This window comes from Coregonus lavaretus (assembly GCF_964263955.1).
Source record: "Coregonus lavaretus genome assembly, chromosome: 12".
Lineage (NCBI taxonomy): Eukaryota > Metazoa > Chordata > Actinopteri > Salmoniformes > Salmonidae > Coregonus > Coregonus lavaretus.
In genome coordinates this window covers 44702336-44719146 of record NC_139999.1, presented here as the reverse complement: position 1 = coordinate 44719146, position 16811 = coordinate 44702336, and the positions used below count along the sequence as shown (strand labels likewise).

At 42.1% G+C, this 16811-nt stretch overlaps 1 protein-coding gene and 2 pseudogenes across 5 annotated transcripts; 1 reads left to right on the top strand and 2 right to left on the bottom strand.

Moving 5' to 3' along the window:
* Positions 1 to 514: 514 nt before the first annotated feature.
* LOC311138146 (synaptonemal complex protein 3-like) lies at positions 515 to 4840 on the bottom strand (annotated as a pseudogene). The gene is made up of 8 exons: positions 4726 to 4840; positions 4553 to 4628; positions 4387 to 4418; positions 3463 to 3580; positions 3053 to 3143; positions 1187 to 1303; positions 798 to 884; positions 515 to 568 (listed from the first exon to the last, which is right to left on the bottom strand). The product of its transcript is annotated as a synaptonemal complex protein 3-like (transcript).
* Positions 4841 to 5679: 839 nt separating this feature from the next.
* LOC311138054 (DNA damage-regulated autophagy modulator protein 2-like) lies at positions 5680 to 9324 on the top strand. Of its 3 annotated transcripts, none has more exons than XR_014614008.1 (9): positions 5680 to 5919; positions 6275 to 6489; positions 6648 to 6715; positions 6815 to 6957; positions 7076 to 7253; positions 7506 to 7588; positions 7663 to 7755; positions 7914 to 8295; positions 8373 to 9324. XR_014614008.1 is itself a non-coding variant. In XM_084172704.1 (9 exons), the coding sequence occupies exons 2-8, from the start codon at positions 6359 to 6361 to the stop codon at positions 8034 to 8036; spliced, it is 819 nt and encodes a 272-aa protein (XP_084028830.1). In that variant the 5' UTR covers positions 5680 to 5919; positions 6275 to 6358; the 3' UTR covers positions 8037 to 8072; positions 8579 to 9324. The 3 variants fall into 3 exon arrangements, 2 of the variants coding, with proteins under 2 accessions (XP_084028830.1, XP_084028829.1); XM_084172704.1 differs by having other exon boundaries at positions 7914 to 8072; positions 8579 to 9324; XM_084172703.1 differs by having other exon boundaries at positions 7914 to 9324.
* Positions 9325 to 12767: 3443 nt separating this feature from the next.
* On the bottom strand, positions 12768 to 13786 carry LOC311138846 (tubulin polyglutamylase complex subunit 1-like; annotated as a pseudogene). Its single transcript has 3 exons — positions 13767 to 13786; positions 13460 to 13631; positions 12768 to 13214 (listed from the first exon to the last, which is right to left on the bottom strand). The product of its transcript is annotated as a tubulin polyglutamylase complex subunit 1-like (transcript).
* Between the last annotated feature and the right edge of the window lie 3025 nt (positions 13787 to 16811).

Below are 16811 nucleotides of genomic sequence, written 5' to 3'. Positions count from 1 at the left end.
CTTGAGACATGGATTGTGTATGTGTGCCATTCAGAGGGTGAATGGGCAAGACAAAATATTTAAGTGCCTTTGAACGGGGTATGGTAGTAGGTTTGAGTGTCAAGAACTGCAATGCTGCTGGGTTTTTCAAGCTCAACCGTTTCCTGTGTGTATCAAGAATGGTCCACCACCCAAAGGACAGCCAGCCAACTTGACACAACTGTGGGAAGCATTGGAGTCAACATTGGCCCGCATCCCTGTGGAACGCTTTCGACACCTTGTAGAGTCCATGCCCTGATGAATTGAGGCTGTTCTGAATAAATATTTGAAGATTTCAAAACGGTTCTTTGCAGATTACTGGATCAGGTTGATGTGGTTCCTGAGATGTTTAACACTTATCTGGGCATTGTAAAGGTCAATCTGAAACACATCCACAAACTAGAGTAGAACAGGCAACCCAGCTCAGTGATATGTACACACACAACAAGCATTTGGATGGAGTGGATTCTTCTCAGCTCCCTGCATTCTGAAGATCCTACATAAGCATCGTCTGCAGAGACTTGTGCACTTTAGCCATCTCTTGCTGTTGCTATTAATAAAAAAATATTGTCTGTTGAACCAAATTAAATGTTCTAAATAGAACATTTAAATAAGTATTTTCTAAATAATTTGGTTTGTGCTCATGCTCATAGTATGCTAATATTTCAAAATGGCACATATCAATTTGTATTCTTAGCAACGCTTCAGCTAAGCAAAGGGTCAACCAACGTAAGGCATGTGAACAATGAGTTAATAAATTGATCCGTCCTTTCACTTACTGTGTCCATGAGGATCTTTTTCTGAAACAGTGCCATCTCCAGGTGCAGATTTACCTGAACAGCACCCTGCTGGCTGACATGGGTCTTCTCCAAATCAAATCACATTTTATTGGTTACATACACGTGTTTAGCAGATGTTATTGCGGGTGTATCGAAACGCTTGTGCTTCTAGCTCCGACAGTGCAGTAATATCTAACAATTTCACAACGTATACCCAATACACACAAATCTAAGTAAGGAATTAATTAAGAATATATACATATATGGACAAGCGATGTCAGAGCGGCATGGACTAAGATACAGTAGAATCAAGGCTATACCAGCACAGCCAAACAAGGTGACATGTGAAAACCAGCTGAGACATAGATTTAAATCCCAACGTTAAAGACTACTATGAGATAATATACCTGGATGTACTGCTCCAGCAGCTACTTGAGAGTCTTCAGTCTCTGGCTCTGGGAGGCCCTCTTGTGCTGAAACATCTTCTGCTGGTGCTGGAACATACTCTATGGGAACACATACAGCCCCTACAATTACCTCTAAAAGATGCCTTAGTTACTCCAGTGTTACTCTGTAATTACAGTTGAAGTCGGAAGTTTACATACACCTTAGCCAAATACATTTAAACTCAGTTTTTCACAATTCCTGACATTTAATCCTAGTAAAAATTCCCTGTCTTAGGTCAGTTAGGATCACCACTTTATTTTAAGAATGTGAAATGTCAGAATAATAGTAGACAGAATGATTTATTTCAGCTTTTATTTCTTTCATCACATTCCCAGTGGGTCAGAAGTTTACATACACTCAATTAGTATTTGGTAGCATTGCCTTTAAATTGTTTAACTTGGGTCAAACCTTTCGGGTAGCCTTCCACAAGCTTCACACAATAAGTTGGGTGAATTTTGTCCCATTCCTCCTGACAGAGCTGGTGTAACTAAGTCAGGTTTGTAGGCCTCCTTGCTCGCACACGCTTTTTCAGTTCTGCCCACACATTTTCTATAGGATTGAGGTGATGGCCACTCCAATACCTTGACTTTGTTGTCCTTAAGCCATTTTGCCACAACTTTGGAAGTATGCTTGGGGTCATTGTCCATTTGGAAGACACATTTGCGACCAAGCTTTAACTTCCTGACTGATGTCTTGAGGTGTTGCTTCAATATATCCACATAATTTTCCTTCCTCATGATGCCATCTATTTTGTGAAGTGCACCAGTCCCTCCTGCAGCAAAGCACCCCCATAGCATGATGCTGCCACCCCCGTGCTTCACGGTTGGGATGGTGTTCTTCGGCTTGCAAGCGACCCCCTTTTTCCTCCAAACATAACGATGGTCATTATGGCCAAACAGTTCTATTTTTGTTTCATCAGACTAGAGGACATTTCTCCAAAAATTACGATTGTTGTCCCCATGTGCAGTTGCAAACCGTAGTCTGTCTTTTTTATGGCCGTTTTGGAGCAGTGGCTTCTTCCTTGCTGAGCGGCCTTTCAGGTTATGTCGATATAGGACTTGTTTTACTGTGGATATAGATACTTTTGTACCTGTTTCCTCCAGCATCTTCACAAGGTCCTTTGCTGTTGTTCTGGGATTGATTTGCGCACTAAAGTACATTAATCTCTAGGAGACAGAACGTGTATCCTTCCCGAGCGATATCATGGCTGCGTGGTCCCATGGTGTTTATACTTGCGTACTATTGTTTGTACAGATGAACGTGGTACCTTCAGGTGTTTGGAAATTGCTCCCAAGGATGAACCAGACTTCTGGAGGTCTACAATTGTTTTCAGAGGTCTTGGCTGATTTACTTTGATTTTCCCATGATGTCAAGCAAAGAGGCACTGAGTTTGAAGGTAGACCTTGAAATACATCCACAGGTACACCTACAATTGACTCAAATGATGTCAATTAGCCTATCAGAAGCTTCTAAAGCCATGACATCATTATTTTCAGGAATTTTCCAAGCTGTTTAAAGGCACAGTCAACTTAGTGTATGTAAACTTCTGACCCACTGGAATTGTGATACAGTGAATTATAAGTGATATAATCTGTCTGTAAACAATTGTTGGAAAAATTACTTGTGTCATGCACAAAGTAGATGTCCTAACCGACTTGCCAAAACTATAGTTTGTTAACAAGAAATCTGTGGAATGGTTGAAAAATGAGTTTTAATGACTCCAACCTAAGTGTATGTACATTTCTGACTTCAACTGTAGGTATAGAATAGAACTAGGTACAATATGTTCTGTCCTGACAGAGCATTACCAGTAGTTTCTCCTCGGACTTCTGCACATCTGCGTCCCACTGAATGAAGACTGCATTGAACTGGGTGCAGTAATCTTCTGTCACTTTACTCCTGCGGAATTGATATCATACAAATCAGGTTATACACATTTGTTTTATTTTATGTAACTAGGCAAGTCAGTTAAGAACAAATTCTTATTTACAATGATGGCCTACACCGGCCAAACCCGGACAACGCTGGGCGAATTGTGCGCCGCCCTATGGGACTCCCAATCACGGCCGGTTGTGATACAGTCTGGAATCAAACCAGGGGATCTGTAGTGACGCCTCAAGCACTGAGATGCTGTGCCTTAGACCACTGCACCACTCGGGAGCCCAATATACACACACACACAGTCACACACACACTTTCACTCTACACATCTCATTACCTGTTTCTTTGTTGGACCCTCTATAACTGCTCAATCTTCTGATGGCTGGTCTTCACAGAGGACTTGGTGAACGTTTTCAAGCGTTTGCGTTTTGCCAGGAAGGCTTTGTTGATGTCCGAGGGCAGTAAAGAGAAAAAGAGGCTCACAGATGCAATGCATAGTTCATTGATGAGAAACAATCGCTGTACCAATCAGTGTGCAAGGCCCAGTCGTGGGAAAAGTACCCAATTGTCATACTTGAGTAAAAGTAAAGATACCTTAATAGAAAATGACTCAAGTAAAAGTGAAAGTCACCCAGTAAAATACTACTTGAGTAAAAGTCTAAAAGTATTTGGTTTTAAACATACTTAAGTATCAAAAGTAAATGTAATTGCTCAAATATACTTATGTATCAAAAGTAAAAGTATAAATCATTTCAAATTCCTTATATTAAGCATACCAGATGGCACCATTTTCTTGTTTTAAAAATGTACGGATAGCCAAGGGCACACTCCAACACTCACACATAATTTACAAACTAAGCATTTGTGTTTAGTGAGTCTGACAGATCAGAGGCAGTAGGAATGACCAGGGATGTTCTCTTGATAAGTGCGTGAATTGGACCATTTTCCTGTCCTGCTAAGCATTCAAAATGTAACGAGTACTTTTGGCTGTCAGGGAAAATGTATGGAGTAAAAAGTACATTATTTTCTTTAGGAATGTAGTGGAGTAGAAGTAAAAGTTGTCAAAAATATAAATAGTAAAGACAGTACAGATACCCCCAAAAACTACTTAAGTAGTACTTTAAAGTATTTTTACTTAAGTACTAGACACCACTGGCAAGGCCAGAGTATGAAATATAAGGATAGAAATAGAGAAATTAGAGATGAAATCTAGTGAAAAAAGAGTCATGAAAATCTGATTCTCCTTTGGAACACACAATACCTCCAAATCTGTCCAACATGGTCATCATACCCCTCTGTGGAAGAGGAAGACATTATATAGTTATTGAATGACAGCAATATGAACCCATCAATTAAATCACACAGGATAATACTGTATGTTCACCTCTGTCAAATAAATGTCACTTTGTGACAAATGCTTGGCCTACCCTTTGGTCATGTCAATATCATCATAATCTGGCTCTGACAGATGTTTCCTTCCTCTCAATGCCTCTGCCTCAACTACTGTAAAAATAAAGAAAGTAGACTATTAGATATTATGTCATGAAGAAAAACATGCACATTATTTTAGGCTACCAGTTTCCAGGACTAACAATGTTACCTGCCAGGTTTTCATTGTTGAAACTCTCATTGAAGTCCTCCATATAGGGTTTGCCTGAGGTGGTTATAGTGCCTTTTGCTTTGCCTTTTTGAGCATGTCCCTTGTGGGTTGCCATCTCTTGCTGGTTTGCTGGTTGTCAATAAAGAAAATAAATGTGCCAAAGAAGTGGTTCAAATGACAACTTTAGCCTATATGCTTGCTAACGTTAGCGAGCTAACAGCTAACTACTGTTAACAATCTAGTGCCAGGTGTGAAATGAACTTACTGACCTATTTTCAAAACAGAATAGGCTATCAAAGTAACAATCCTTCTTTTGCTACAATACTTTTGTTTCAAACGTGTTGAAATATATGTAAATATGGTCTTGAAAGCTAGTTTAGCTTCAACTAAATTAGCTAAGCTTGCAGTGAAGTCACCAGTTGAAAACATTGGCACGCGAAAAACGTTGGCACACCAACTGAGCACAGGGACAAATTACATCACTTTGTTGGTGGATACAATGTTTGATACAATTGGTGTTACTTTGTGTCAGTGTTGATATTCCCACAGTTTGTGGCTTTTTAGTTGATTCAATGGCCAACACTAATGTATCCACTTAATTGCACAGGCTAATGCTATGACCGGTATTAATACAGGATTTTCTATTTATCATATCATTTATCATAAATATGTATGCAATATGTATGTCCAATATGAAAAACGGATTGTATTTAGGCTGATAGACCACTATAAAGGCTGCAGAATGAGCAGTGATGCTCCTCTGGGTGTAAACTCTGTGGATTTGGAAACTAGAAGTGCTCCTGAGTAGAATGGACCCCCCTTTTCACTGAGGGACTTTTATTTTGAAAGGAAATCGCCGAGGTCTCGGCTTTATTTTTGATATGTCTTGCTTATTCTTGCTGGGGGAACGGAGGTATATTTGTTGACGTTCGCTACAAATATGGGTATTTCAATGACACGCCTCTTCTGAAACACTAACAGGAAGTAATGATCTTGTGATTTTAGTTGAGAAAGAATGACAGAATACCCCATCTGGGTCATGTAGCCTTCATTTAATTATAGCGATTTAAAGAGTAGACTACAAATATTAGCTTTTTCTGCTAGCCCGCTGTTCATTGTTGGTCTTTTGTGAGACCGAATAACGTGTGAACTTTCGTGTGATGAGGTGACAGCAAAGGAACCGCTTTTTTGAAGGTACAGTTTATTGCCGCGTTCAATACAACTGGGAACTGTTTGAAGCCGTCTTCTTTGCATCTTGTTCACTCTCTACTTAATCTTATTAAACAATAGCATGTATACATTGTGGCCTACCAAATGTAAATGTAGCTCGCTCTGTATCTCAAGGAACTTGACTACATCGAGGCACATACATAGTAGAGGAACTGAGAAATGAGATCAAGTGTCAGGAATACATTGTAGTCTCTTTATACTCTACATTTATCCAGAATGAGGAAACGAGTGTGCTTCAGCTATTTATTTATTTATTTGTGTGTGTGTGTGTGTGTGTTTGTGTGGTGCCTCACATAATCCAATATCTGATGCTCTACAGGTGAAGACAATATACCAGCGTCCGTGGTCAAACTTGGATAGGCTACTAGTGGTTTGACACACACACACACACACAGCAGAGGATATGTGGTGGTTCCAGCAGGGTATGTGTATTCTACCGGTGGCTCTGGTGTTATGGACGGCAGCCACGTTCATCTTTGCTTACATCACTGCTGTGCTGCTGAGACATGTGGACCCACTGGTACCATACATTAGGTCAGACACAGGCTCAAACATCATCCTCCTTGTCTTTTTACCATTATACCTGCAATCACTTCCCTTTATAAGTAGTAGGCACAATTTACATGTATTACAATTGTACATTACATTGTGAGAGGAGATTACATTTTTGCTGGTCATGTTTCTGTTCACAGTGACACAGGGACGGTTGCCCCAGAGAGATGTGTGTTTGGAATCATGCTGGATGTCTCAGCATTCTTAGGTAACACCATCGTTACCTCTCTGATTCCTCTTTGGAATCTAGCAGTTAATTGGAAATGTGTGACTATGTTTTGATTTGTGATCATGTTTGTCGTGGCAGGCATAGCCACCATGTACATACGCTACAAGCAGGTCCAAGCCTTGACGATCGAAGAGGAGTCGAAGCTCCATAAACTCAACATCTTGGGTTTGGTGCTGGGATGGACTAGCTCCTTTGGCATGTGCATTGTCGCTAACTTTCAGGTACCCATTGACACGTGTGTGTGATGAGTCTTGTTCCTGTTTGTTTTGATGACAATGTATGTAAATGTGATACTATAAAATCAATCTATCTCTCCTCTCTCTCTCTAACCAAAACTAGAAAACGACTCTGTTCTCCATGCACCTGGTGGGGGCGATATTAACGTTTGGCGTGGGGGCACTGTACATCCTTGTGCAGACCTTGGTGTCTCTGTACATGCAGCCTCATGTCCACGGGAAGAGCATCTTCTGGGTCCGACTCAGCATCGGAGTCTGGACCTTTGCCAGCATCATCAGCAGTATCCTCCACTATATTTCTGCAACAAGAAAATATGAAATCATGATTAATTGTTGCTAATAAGAGAATGTTGTTGCTATAAGACAATGCCATTCAATTACAGTGAATGGAAGCTGTGAACTTGTGCAACAAATTGCAAGGACCTCTGACAGCTTGTTCAAGACCCAAACTTTCTGAAATATTGCAAGAGTTGCCCTATGGAACACAGCTCTAGCCCCTGCCTGTTGTACTCCTTGACCCCCTCACCTCTCAGTGTTTGTGTCATCTGTCATCATGTACAGCAGTCTGCCTGGAGTGGACGTGGCCCATAAACTGCACTGGATACCTGGAGAGACGGTTAGTAACCTTAGTGATAATTTGTGCGTGTGTGCGTGTGTGCGTGTGTACACTAACAGCTCTGTCTGTTGCAGGGCTACATCCCTCACATCATCAGCACCATCTCTGAGTGGTCTCTGGCTCTCTCCTTCATCAGTTTCTTCCTCACTTACATCCGAGACTTCCAGGTACCTCAGCTCTCCTCCTCACTTCACTGACTCCACTAGGACCAGACAGAATATATGTTAATGCTGGGCTGCAGCAAAATCCTGCGTACCCCATAGCTCTCCAGGGCAAAAGTTGGAGACCATGATTCTAACAACTGTTCTCCGTTTCCCATCTGTAGAAAGTAACGCTGCGGGCAGAGGTGGACCTACAGAGCAATCACCTCTACGATTCACCACACTACAGCATCACCACACCGGTCAACCAATCTGAGACCTCCCCATTGATGGCGGGGGGCATCTGAACAGGACAACTCCTAGTGGTGTGGTGGAGTCAAGCTGTAATTATGAACATACTGAATGGAATAATGAGAATATAGAATGCTGAGCGTGTAATCAACAAGCACTAATATAAACTGGGTGGTTCGAGCCCTGAATGTTGATTGGCTGACAGCTGTGGTATATCAGACCGTATACCATGGGTATGACAAAACATTTATTTTTACTGCTCTAATTACGTTGGTAACCTGTTTATAATAGCAATAGGCACCTTGGGGGTTTGTGGTATATTGCCAATATACCACGGCTAAGGGCTCTATCCAGGCACTTCGCGTTGCGTCGTGCATAAGAACAGCCCTTAGCCATGGTATATTGGCCATATACCACACCCCCTCTGGCCTTATTGCTTAAATATACAGCTGAAAGTCCTAATTCTCAGATAGTGTAAATGCTACATGCCCTTTTAAACTGACATTTGGTTCTTGTTAGAAAGTAATTATATTTTTCTTGAACCTAAAGTGGATCGATCCTCTGATAAGACGTCTTTTTTTTTTTTTTTCTCCAATAGTCAGAACACAACTACCGGTATGCTATTCTCTGCCAGCCACTCGATGGTGCCAAAGAATCATCCAAATGTTTGGTTCTGCCTTCTTAAGTCTAACAACCCTCAGTGTCAGCAAAAAAAATAAATGGAGATGAGCTTTTGTTTGCGGGATCCTATGTTTCTCCTTTCATGAGAATTGATATCATTAGGTGGTTTGCAGCAAGGCACTAATTAACTAGAATATGATTTATTTGCTCTACTTCACTTTTCTTTAGGATAAGTTATTTGTGTTTGGCTGTAGCTTTGGTCATTACTGAATTTTCTATGAGTTTCTGTGCTTTTTATGTTTTTATTTTTAATGATCAGCACTTTTACTTCCATAATATACCCATAAAGTAATGGGAATGTATCTATTTCTTGTTGAATGGATATAATATCAGGGAGATGTAAGGAGGTGCTTATTACTAGATCTTTGGTTATTTGAAGATGTTTGTTTCTACTAAACGTTTATTTTGTTACAGTATATTAAAAATGTCAGTTGGCCACTTTTTGCCACCAGTTTCTATGACCACATGGGAGGTGTGGAGGAGGTATTGCCATCATTTTAACTGACAGTTATTCAGGCAAATCTGTTTCATGTTAACCTAATCACCTATGCAGTAACTACATAGTCTTTACTTGTCTCCATTCTCATAAGAATGGAAAGCATCAAATTCACTGTTGTATATGAAGGCATTATACATTAATAAAATAACAAGATAGTTATGACATTTATTGGTATATTGAGTCGTTTACGTCGTACCATACTATTATGCAGTGTATATTTAGCCATACTGTATGTTCTTTCCAAGTGCTTCATACGAATGATGAAAGTCATACACACATCTCATTGGGCATCATTCACCAATATCTACCTAAGAATTTTCAACTTTGTTCTTAATAAACTCCCTAAGAAAAGTCTACGTCGGATTCATGACATGTTCTTAAACAACAGAATTGTTCGCACCAGTGTTCTTAGGTTTGATGAATCCCACGTCTTCGTAATTGAAAGCGTGTGCCAGTTGTTCCTAATTAGCATAAGAAAACCCCCGGCAAATTCACATATAAGGACATGACACTGCAGGGGCGTGTGCAAGAAAAGTTGGAGAATGAACAAAAGACGCACAGACGGTGGTGGTCCACCGATCACCAAACGAAAAAGGAACTTAAGTAATTCTGAAATAGAAATTCTACTGCAACAGGTAAATGCCAAACGAGGCATAATATTTAGTAGTGGTTTTAAAGCCACCAACAACGGAGGCATGGAAGGAGAACTCTGTTTCTGGACAACGTCGCTCAATTGAAGATGTAAAAAAGAAATGGTTTGACTTAAAATCCGAGACCAAAAAATCCATTGCCAAACATGAGACATATGCTGACCACTGGAGGGGGGCATGCAGGCCCTGAGTTATCTGAGATTGACCAGCGCATCGGGGCCATTATTGGTGAGACCGCTCTCTCAGGTGTGCCATCAGCGGAGCAACTGGACACTGACCAGGGCCCTATATCAACAGCTTCATATCCTCCAAGGCCATCTCCCACCAGTGAATCAGACGGTAAGCAAGTATTTCTGAATTTATACAATTTCATGACATAATTTAACTGAAAGCAACGGTTAAACCATTGGAAAGGAATTTTACACCAGTTTGTCAAACCAAATGTGGGCCTATGTGACTGTGAATGAGTCCTCACCTGAATTCCTAGTTTATTCAGTTTGAAATCCTATTGCTTTTGCAGTAGGCCTATATTGAACAAACTGAAACATCAAACAAACAAAAAAATCAGTGCACTGTGACTGACTGTTTTACTTTCAGTATCGTTTTTGTTATGTACAGATATCCAATCCAGGCAACCCCTCTGTGAAGAGGGACCTGACACCATTCGGTCTTCCTGCAGTAGGCCTGCCTCTGTATGTGCCCCCAGATCCCGTCCAACTGCACATGTCATCTCCGATGCGGTCTTCGATAACCAGGAGCGGATTGCGCAAAGTCTCTGTGAAATTGCTTCGACGCTGACCACAATATCAGAAACACTCAAAAACATAAACACATTAAAACATATAAAGAACGCGCACTGAAACCTGTGTCTTTTCATGTGTTTAATTCGTGGTATTTAAAGGACAAAACAAATCAAAAACGAGAAATTATTTGTTGTCTGACTTCCACGCAAAGTCGGTTGTCTGGTCCCAGCAATGCGTCAGGACGCACATCCTGGTGTGGTGGCGGCAGTGGAACACCTCGCTTCATAGCGATGTTGTGTAACACACAACAGGCCATGATTATTCTGCAAACCTAAAAACGGTGTAAAGATGATCAAAAGCTAGAAAAACTAAATAAAATGAATTGTTGGAATTAGATTATTCTACATGTTCTCCATTTTTCAAACCTGAATAAAACAAGTAGTCCTACTCACCTTCTCTGGCTCGTAAAGCAGCTTACCACCTGCTGTGTCCAAACACATCCAGCGTCCCTTCAGAATACCAATGGTGGAGCGGGTGCGTGCGTGCCTCTGGTTATTAGAGGCCTCTTGGTGCGTCTGAGGGTTTGTTAGTGGCGTCATTAGGCAGGGCGCAAGGGCATACCCCTGATCTCCTAATGAAACAAGTCATGAATGAAGAAACCCACTCTTAGGAACCAACTATTGAAATTACTGAACGATGCTTACCAATGAGCCATGCGGCTCCAGCAGCTCCTTGTTCCAGGCGCATTCCCACAGAACTGTTCTGCAAAATATAAGGGTCATGTGCACCTCCTGGGAAGCGGGAGACCACGTTCAAGAGATGGTTGTCAGAGTCGCAGATGACTTGTACATTGAGTGGTATTGCTTGCGGTTGAGATACGGAAATGGGTCTGGTGAGGGTGCCTTAATGCGCACGTGAGTGCAGTCTATTGCCCCGATTACGTTGTGCAGACCCGCAATAGAGTAGAACCCTCTCTTGACCGGCAGCTGTTGTTGCGCTGTGTAGGGGAAGAAAATATATTGTGTGGCCAGTTGATTTATTCCATCCACAACTCGTGGGAGAGCCCGGCTGATGGATGGCTGTGATATGCCCACCCGGTCTGCTAACTCCCGCTGAAATGTCCCAGTGGCTAAAAATCCCAAGGTGGAGAGTACCTGCACATGAGGTGGTACGGGATTGGACCGTTGGGTATGGCTTCGCAGCGCTGGCTCCAAAGTATCACACAAATCAAATCAAATCAAATTTTATTGGCCACATGCGCCGAATACAACAGGTGCAGACATTAGTGAAATGCTTACTTACAGCCCTTAACCAACAGTGCATTTATTTTAAATAAAAAAGTAGAATAAAACAAAAAAGTGTTGAGAAAAAAGAGCAGAAGTAAAATAAAATAACAGTAGGGAGGCTATATATACAGGGGGGTACCGGTGCAGAGTCAATGTGCGGGGGCACCGGCTAGTTGAGGTAGTTGAAGTAATATGTACATGTGGGTAGAGTTAAAGTGACTATGCATAAATAATTAACAGAGTAGCAGCAACGTAAAAAGATGGAAGCCTGTCTTGGAAGCCTAAACCATCCGATCAAGTACTCGTCAGTCTCTGCAAATAAATCAAAGTGATCCTCAAAGATGAGTTCTGGTCCCAGAGCACGCTCGGCAATGTCGTCAAGCAGCAATAGATGTGCCATTTTGATAGCATTCCTGATGTGCAGAAACAGGCCCATTTTGGCCCTATAAATAGCGCGATCAATCACCACATAATGCAGGATTTAATCAGCTTAATTGCTGATGTAAATTGCAGTGTTAGTGTTTCTTTGCATACTAAGATTTTTTTTTCAACAAATGATCAGAAATACATTACAGTAAAATACTATCATTGTAAACGACTGTAGAATGAAATGAAATGCAGTAACCAATTATTTGGAGCAAACTGTCATCACTCAAATGTACATAAGAATGCTCTTGAGTGTGCGTGGATTTTGTTCTTAGCTAAGAACAAATCCAAGATGAGAAAACATTAGTGAATGTCAGAATCTTCGTAAAAAGTGCGTAAGTGGGGTTTAAGAACACATTACTTCGTAAGAACGGTTGGTGAATGAGGCCCATTGTACTTAGAAACTACACTGAACAAAAATATAAACGCAACATGTAAAGTGCTGCAATTTTTTTGGTTTACATCCCTGTTAGTGAGCATTTTATCCTTTGTCAAGATTCAGTTATGACAGAATTCGTACTCGAGCAATGAAGAGCTCTGCAGCAGTGTCCTTAAACTCCTTGGCGTCCATGTTACCCCCAGCTGGCTCCGCTCCAGCTATAGCCTGGTCCAATTTAACAGGTTATATTTTACTGCTCGCCTCCAGCTAGCGGCTACCCTTTGCGTTAGCCTCCATGTAGGGATTGGCCTTAAGTGTTAGTGTAGCGGTTTGCATCAGAGGAGCTGCCGTCGGATCGGGAGGTCTCCAGGGCTTCGTGGAGGGTGCCCAGCACCGCCAGATGCAGTGCCCGACCAGCAGGTCCCTCTGCATACAGTCTCTGTGCCCGCCATATGTAGTCAAAGAACACAGCACACCGTGCCTGAAGACGTTGTAGGGCACTGTCCCATGGAGCCGGTTTAGCAGGGGGGCTGAGGTGGAGATGGGGACACCCCCCTCGCTGCAGAGACACTGGAGAAGGGAATTGAGCAGAACAGAATATTACTTAGATTTCCATCTACAACAGAAATGGGTATTTTGCTCTGCTCCAAAACCCCTCAGACAAGACAACACACAAACACAGCACTTGAGAGGAGCAGGGTCAGCTGCAGTGCCTTGCTCAAGAGCACAACGGTAATTAATGGTTTCTGAAATCAGGGATCTTAAAAACCAGCAGTGTATATTATACAGTATGAATTATCAATTGTATACGCTACCTAGAGGGTGTGTGTGTAGAGGCGGCCCCTGAGCCCCCCACCTCCACCTCCACCTGGGCTGTTAGCGCTGCAGGGACCAGCATGGCCACTGGGTCTCCCTCCTCCATGCCGCTGGGGCCCTGTCTTGGTTAGCAGGTCATAGGCCACAAGCACGTTGTTGCTGAAGGCAGATCTGGATACAGACACACGTGTATGCAGACATGCACAGGCACACATGGAAGCACACAAACACGGACAAGAGCATTGTGTTATTTCATTGTGAGATAAAACGAGAACATAGGGCTGATGCATTTGCGACATGTATTACATAAGTTCCACATCCCTCATTGCACTAGTTCCATAGCAACTGGCCTGCCTTATCAAGAACTGAAACTAGACCTCTACCTTTTGCCTCCTTCTGTAGAAATATTAATATTAAGCAATAGCATGTTTGAGCATAACATAAACTTGCTGCGCTTCCCCTTGTCTCACTAACTTTCCATGCACAAAGTTCCTTTTCACCCTTCATTGACCACTAACATATACATTTCTTATACATGTAAAGTAATCAATACGTTCTAATATGATGACAGGAATAAGTGTATTTCAAGCCAGAATCCAACAGGTAGAAAAGTAGATGTTTCTCTGTCTCTCAACTTCATAATTGCATTGATGTCAGTGGAGTCATATTTGTAACTTGCCCTATGTTTTGACAGACACACTTCAGGATAGTCAGACAAGGCAGACGGGGCATCTCCAGAAGAACATTGAGGGGCTTTACCTCAGTGTGAAACAGAGAAAACACTACCTCTACCGTTTGACAGGTAAGGCCCAACAACAATATAACCTCAAACACATTATTAATCAAGCAGCAAAACTGATTTGTGAAAGAAAAATCATTAGTCGTACACATCAGACCATGTTTATGATCAAATGTAGGCATGACCTTTGTTTTTAATTGACCTAATGTAAAGCATTTCATTAAACTGAGAAATTACGTGACCATAAACAGCTGAGTACCTTGTGAGCCACAACTCTGCATGCCTTATATAATGTTATAACTGCATGACAACAAATGCTTTAGAAATGAGTTGATTGCTTTGTACTCTCTTTGTTTGTGCCTCTATAGTAGCTCTATAACTTATAGTCATATAATATATCTGAATTTACAGTCCGTCTAATCACCCCTTTTTATTCAGACGGCAACAAGAGGAGGCATCAGATTCAGAGAAAAATAGTTGAGGACAAGGCAGCCTTGACAGCTGCCATTGTTCAACTTCACGAGCAGCAGGCAGAGTTTAGGCTCCCACAGTGGATGAGCTGCTCAATACTGATAACTTTGTGTGGTCATGGGAGAGACTTGGCACCAGTAAGTATATGATTGCAGAATGTATCTATTGTGAGGCCTTCTCTGCCTCCTGAAGAGAAGATTGAGTGAACTGACACAAGACAACACCAGGAACACCTACCACAAGCTGATTCTGGGAGAAGGGGATATTTTTGATGACTCTGATGTAGATGAAAACTCAGATGAAGATAGAAGTCCTATTGCTGAGAGCTCAGTTGACGACTGCTATGCTTTCTGAAATCATACACCACCCCTGCCTCTTTCTCTCAGTCTCGCTCTCTCCCGCAGGAGAGGGAGAAGGCCGCCACCAACTCCCTCGGGAGCAGCCTGGTCTCCCGACGTTGACCCCTGACCCCTCACTTTCTGAACCCAACCAGGGAAATTGAATTTGCCTGATTATGCTCTAGTGGAAACATTCGTTGCCATGTTTCCTCTCCTCTCCTTGGGTTCTTCCGGTCCTAGACTATGGCGACATCATCAGCAACTCAGAATGTTGGTTGAGGACCTCTTTACTTAGGAATGTGGTTGTTCTTCATGATTTTTGTGTAATTGTGAGTTGCAAAAGAGTCCTTGGTCTCAATGGGACTGCTAAAATAGTAGTATTGCAACATTGTAACTACAATATCAAAGCGGTGACCCGATCCTGCAGGTTCATGCTCTACAACATTCACAGAGTACGACCCTACCTTACACAGAAAGCGGCACAGGTCCTAATCCAGGCACTTATCTCCCGTCTGGATTACTGCAACTCGCTGTTGGCTGGGCTCCCTGCCTGTGCCATTAAACCCCTACAACTTATCCAGAACGCTGCAGCCCGTCTGGTGTTCAACCTTCCCAAGTTCTCTCATGTCACCCCGCTCCTCCGCACACTCCACTGGATTCCAGTTGAGGCTTGCATCTACTACAAGACCATGGTGCTTGCCTACGGAGCTGTGAGGGGAACGGCACCTCCTTACCTTCAGGCTCTGATCAGACCCTACACCCAAATGAGGGCACTAAGTTCATCCACCTCTGGCCTGCTAGCTCCCCTACCACTACGGAAGCACAGTTCCCGCTCAGCTCAGTCAAAGCTATTCGCTGCTCTGGCACCCCAATGATGGAATAAGCTCCCCCACGACAGCGGAGTCACTGACCACCTTCCGGAGACACTTGAAACCCTATCTCTTTAAGGAATACCTGGAATAGTATAAAGTAATCCTTCTACCCTTCAAAAATGATGGGAATATTGCATTTTGAAAAGCAAATACGTAGATTGAATATGTAGGCAAATTCCGACATCAGTGGACCTGCGTAGGGGTGTCATGAAGAATTAAGGCGTTTTGAAGGGGCTGATACAGTGTTGCACAATTTAGGCTGCGCAGGGCTCCTGTTACCATTTGTAACAGGGAACAAGTTATTATAGCTTATTATATTGCTGACTGACCTTAAAATAGGCTATGGAATATAGGGCTATATGCGATAATAAGCGCATCTTCATAGAGGAGTTTATTATAGGCCTATAATAGGGTAGGTGTAGCTATAGATGAAAATACATATAGGCCTATGTGTATATTATCATAGCTTATATACTGTATATATAGCCTACCATGCTATTATGTTTATTACCTTACGTGCATTCTTTCTGTAGGCTACCACTGCATCATATTGACATTTTTTGCGACAGGTGCATCTATCTGCTTGGGTTCTGTGGGCTACTTAACAGAGGAATGTATTTTCTGAACGTGAAAGCCAAATCATGGCACTGCTGATCTATTTGGATAGGCGGTGAGAATTCAGCGCATAATTGCCTTGCTTATCAGAAATATGCTGTGCCGAAGACCATGGAAATAGAGGTGCGGTTATGGCCATTATGCGAATAATGGGTACAGGGGTTGGTTGAATGGCCATATAAAGGGTGTAGAATGTTTAAATAGTATACTTCCAAGGTTCTCAAGGCTCCAATATCAATATAAAACAGTTTTTATAAACATTTACATACATACACTTGTTTTCTGACAGCTCTATACACCCCTAGAAAACCTTCTA

Coding starts and splice junctions, on each gene's coding strand:
- LOC311138054 (XM_084172704.1), top strand. CDS start 6,359: ATGTGGTGGTTCCAGCAGGGTATGTGTATTCTACCGGTGGCTCTGGTG. Junction 7,254..7,505: donor CTTTGCCAGCATCATCAGCA/GTATCCTCCACT, acceptor CTCACCTCTCAG/TGTTTGTGTCATCTGTCATC. Junction 7,589..7,662: donor ACTGGATACCTGGAGAGACG/GTTAGTAACCTT, acceptor TGTCTGTTGCAG/GGCTACATCCCTCACATCAT.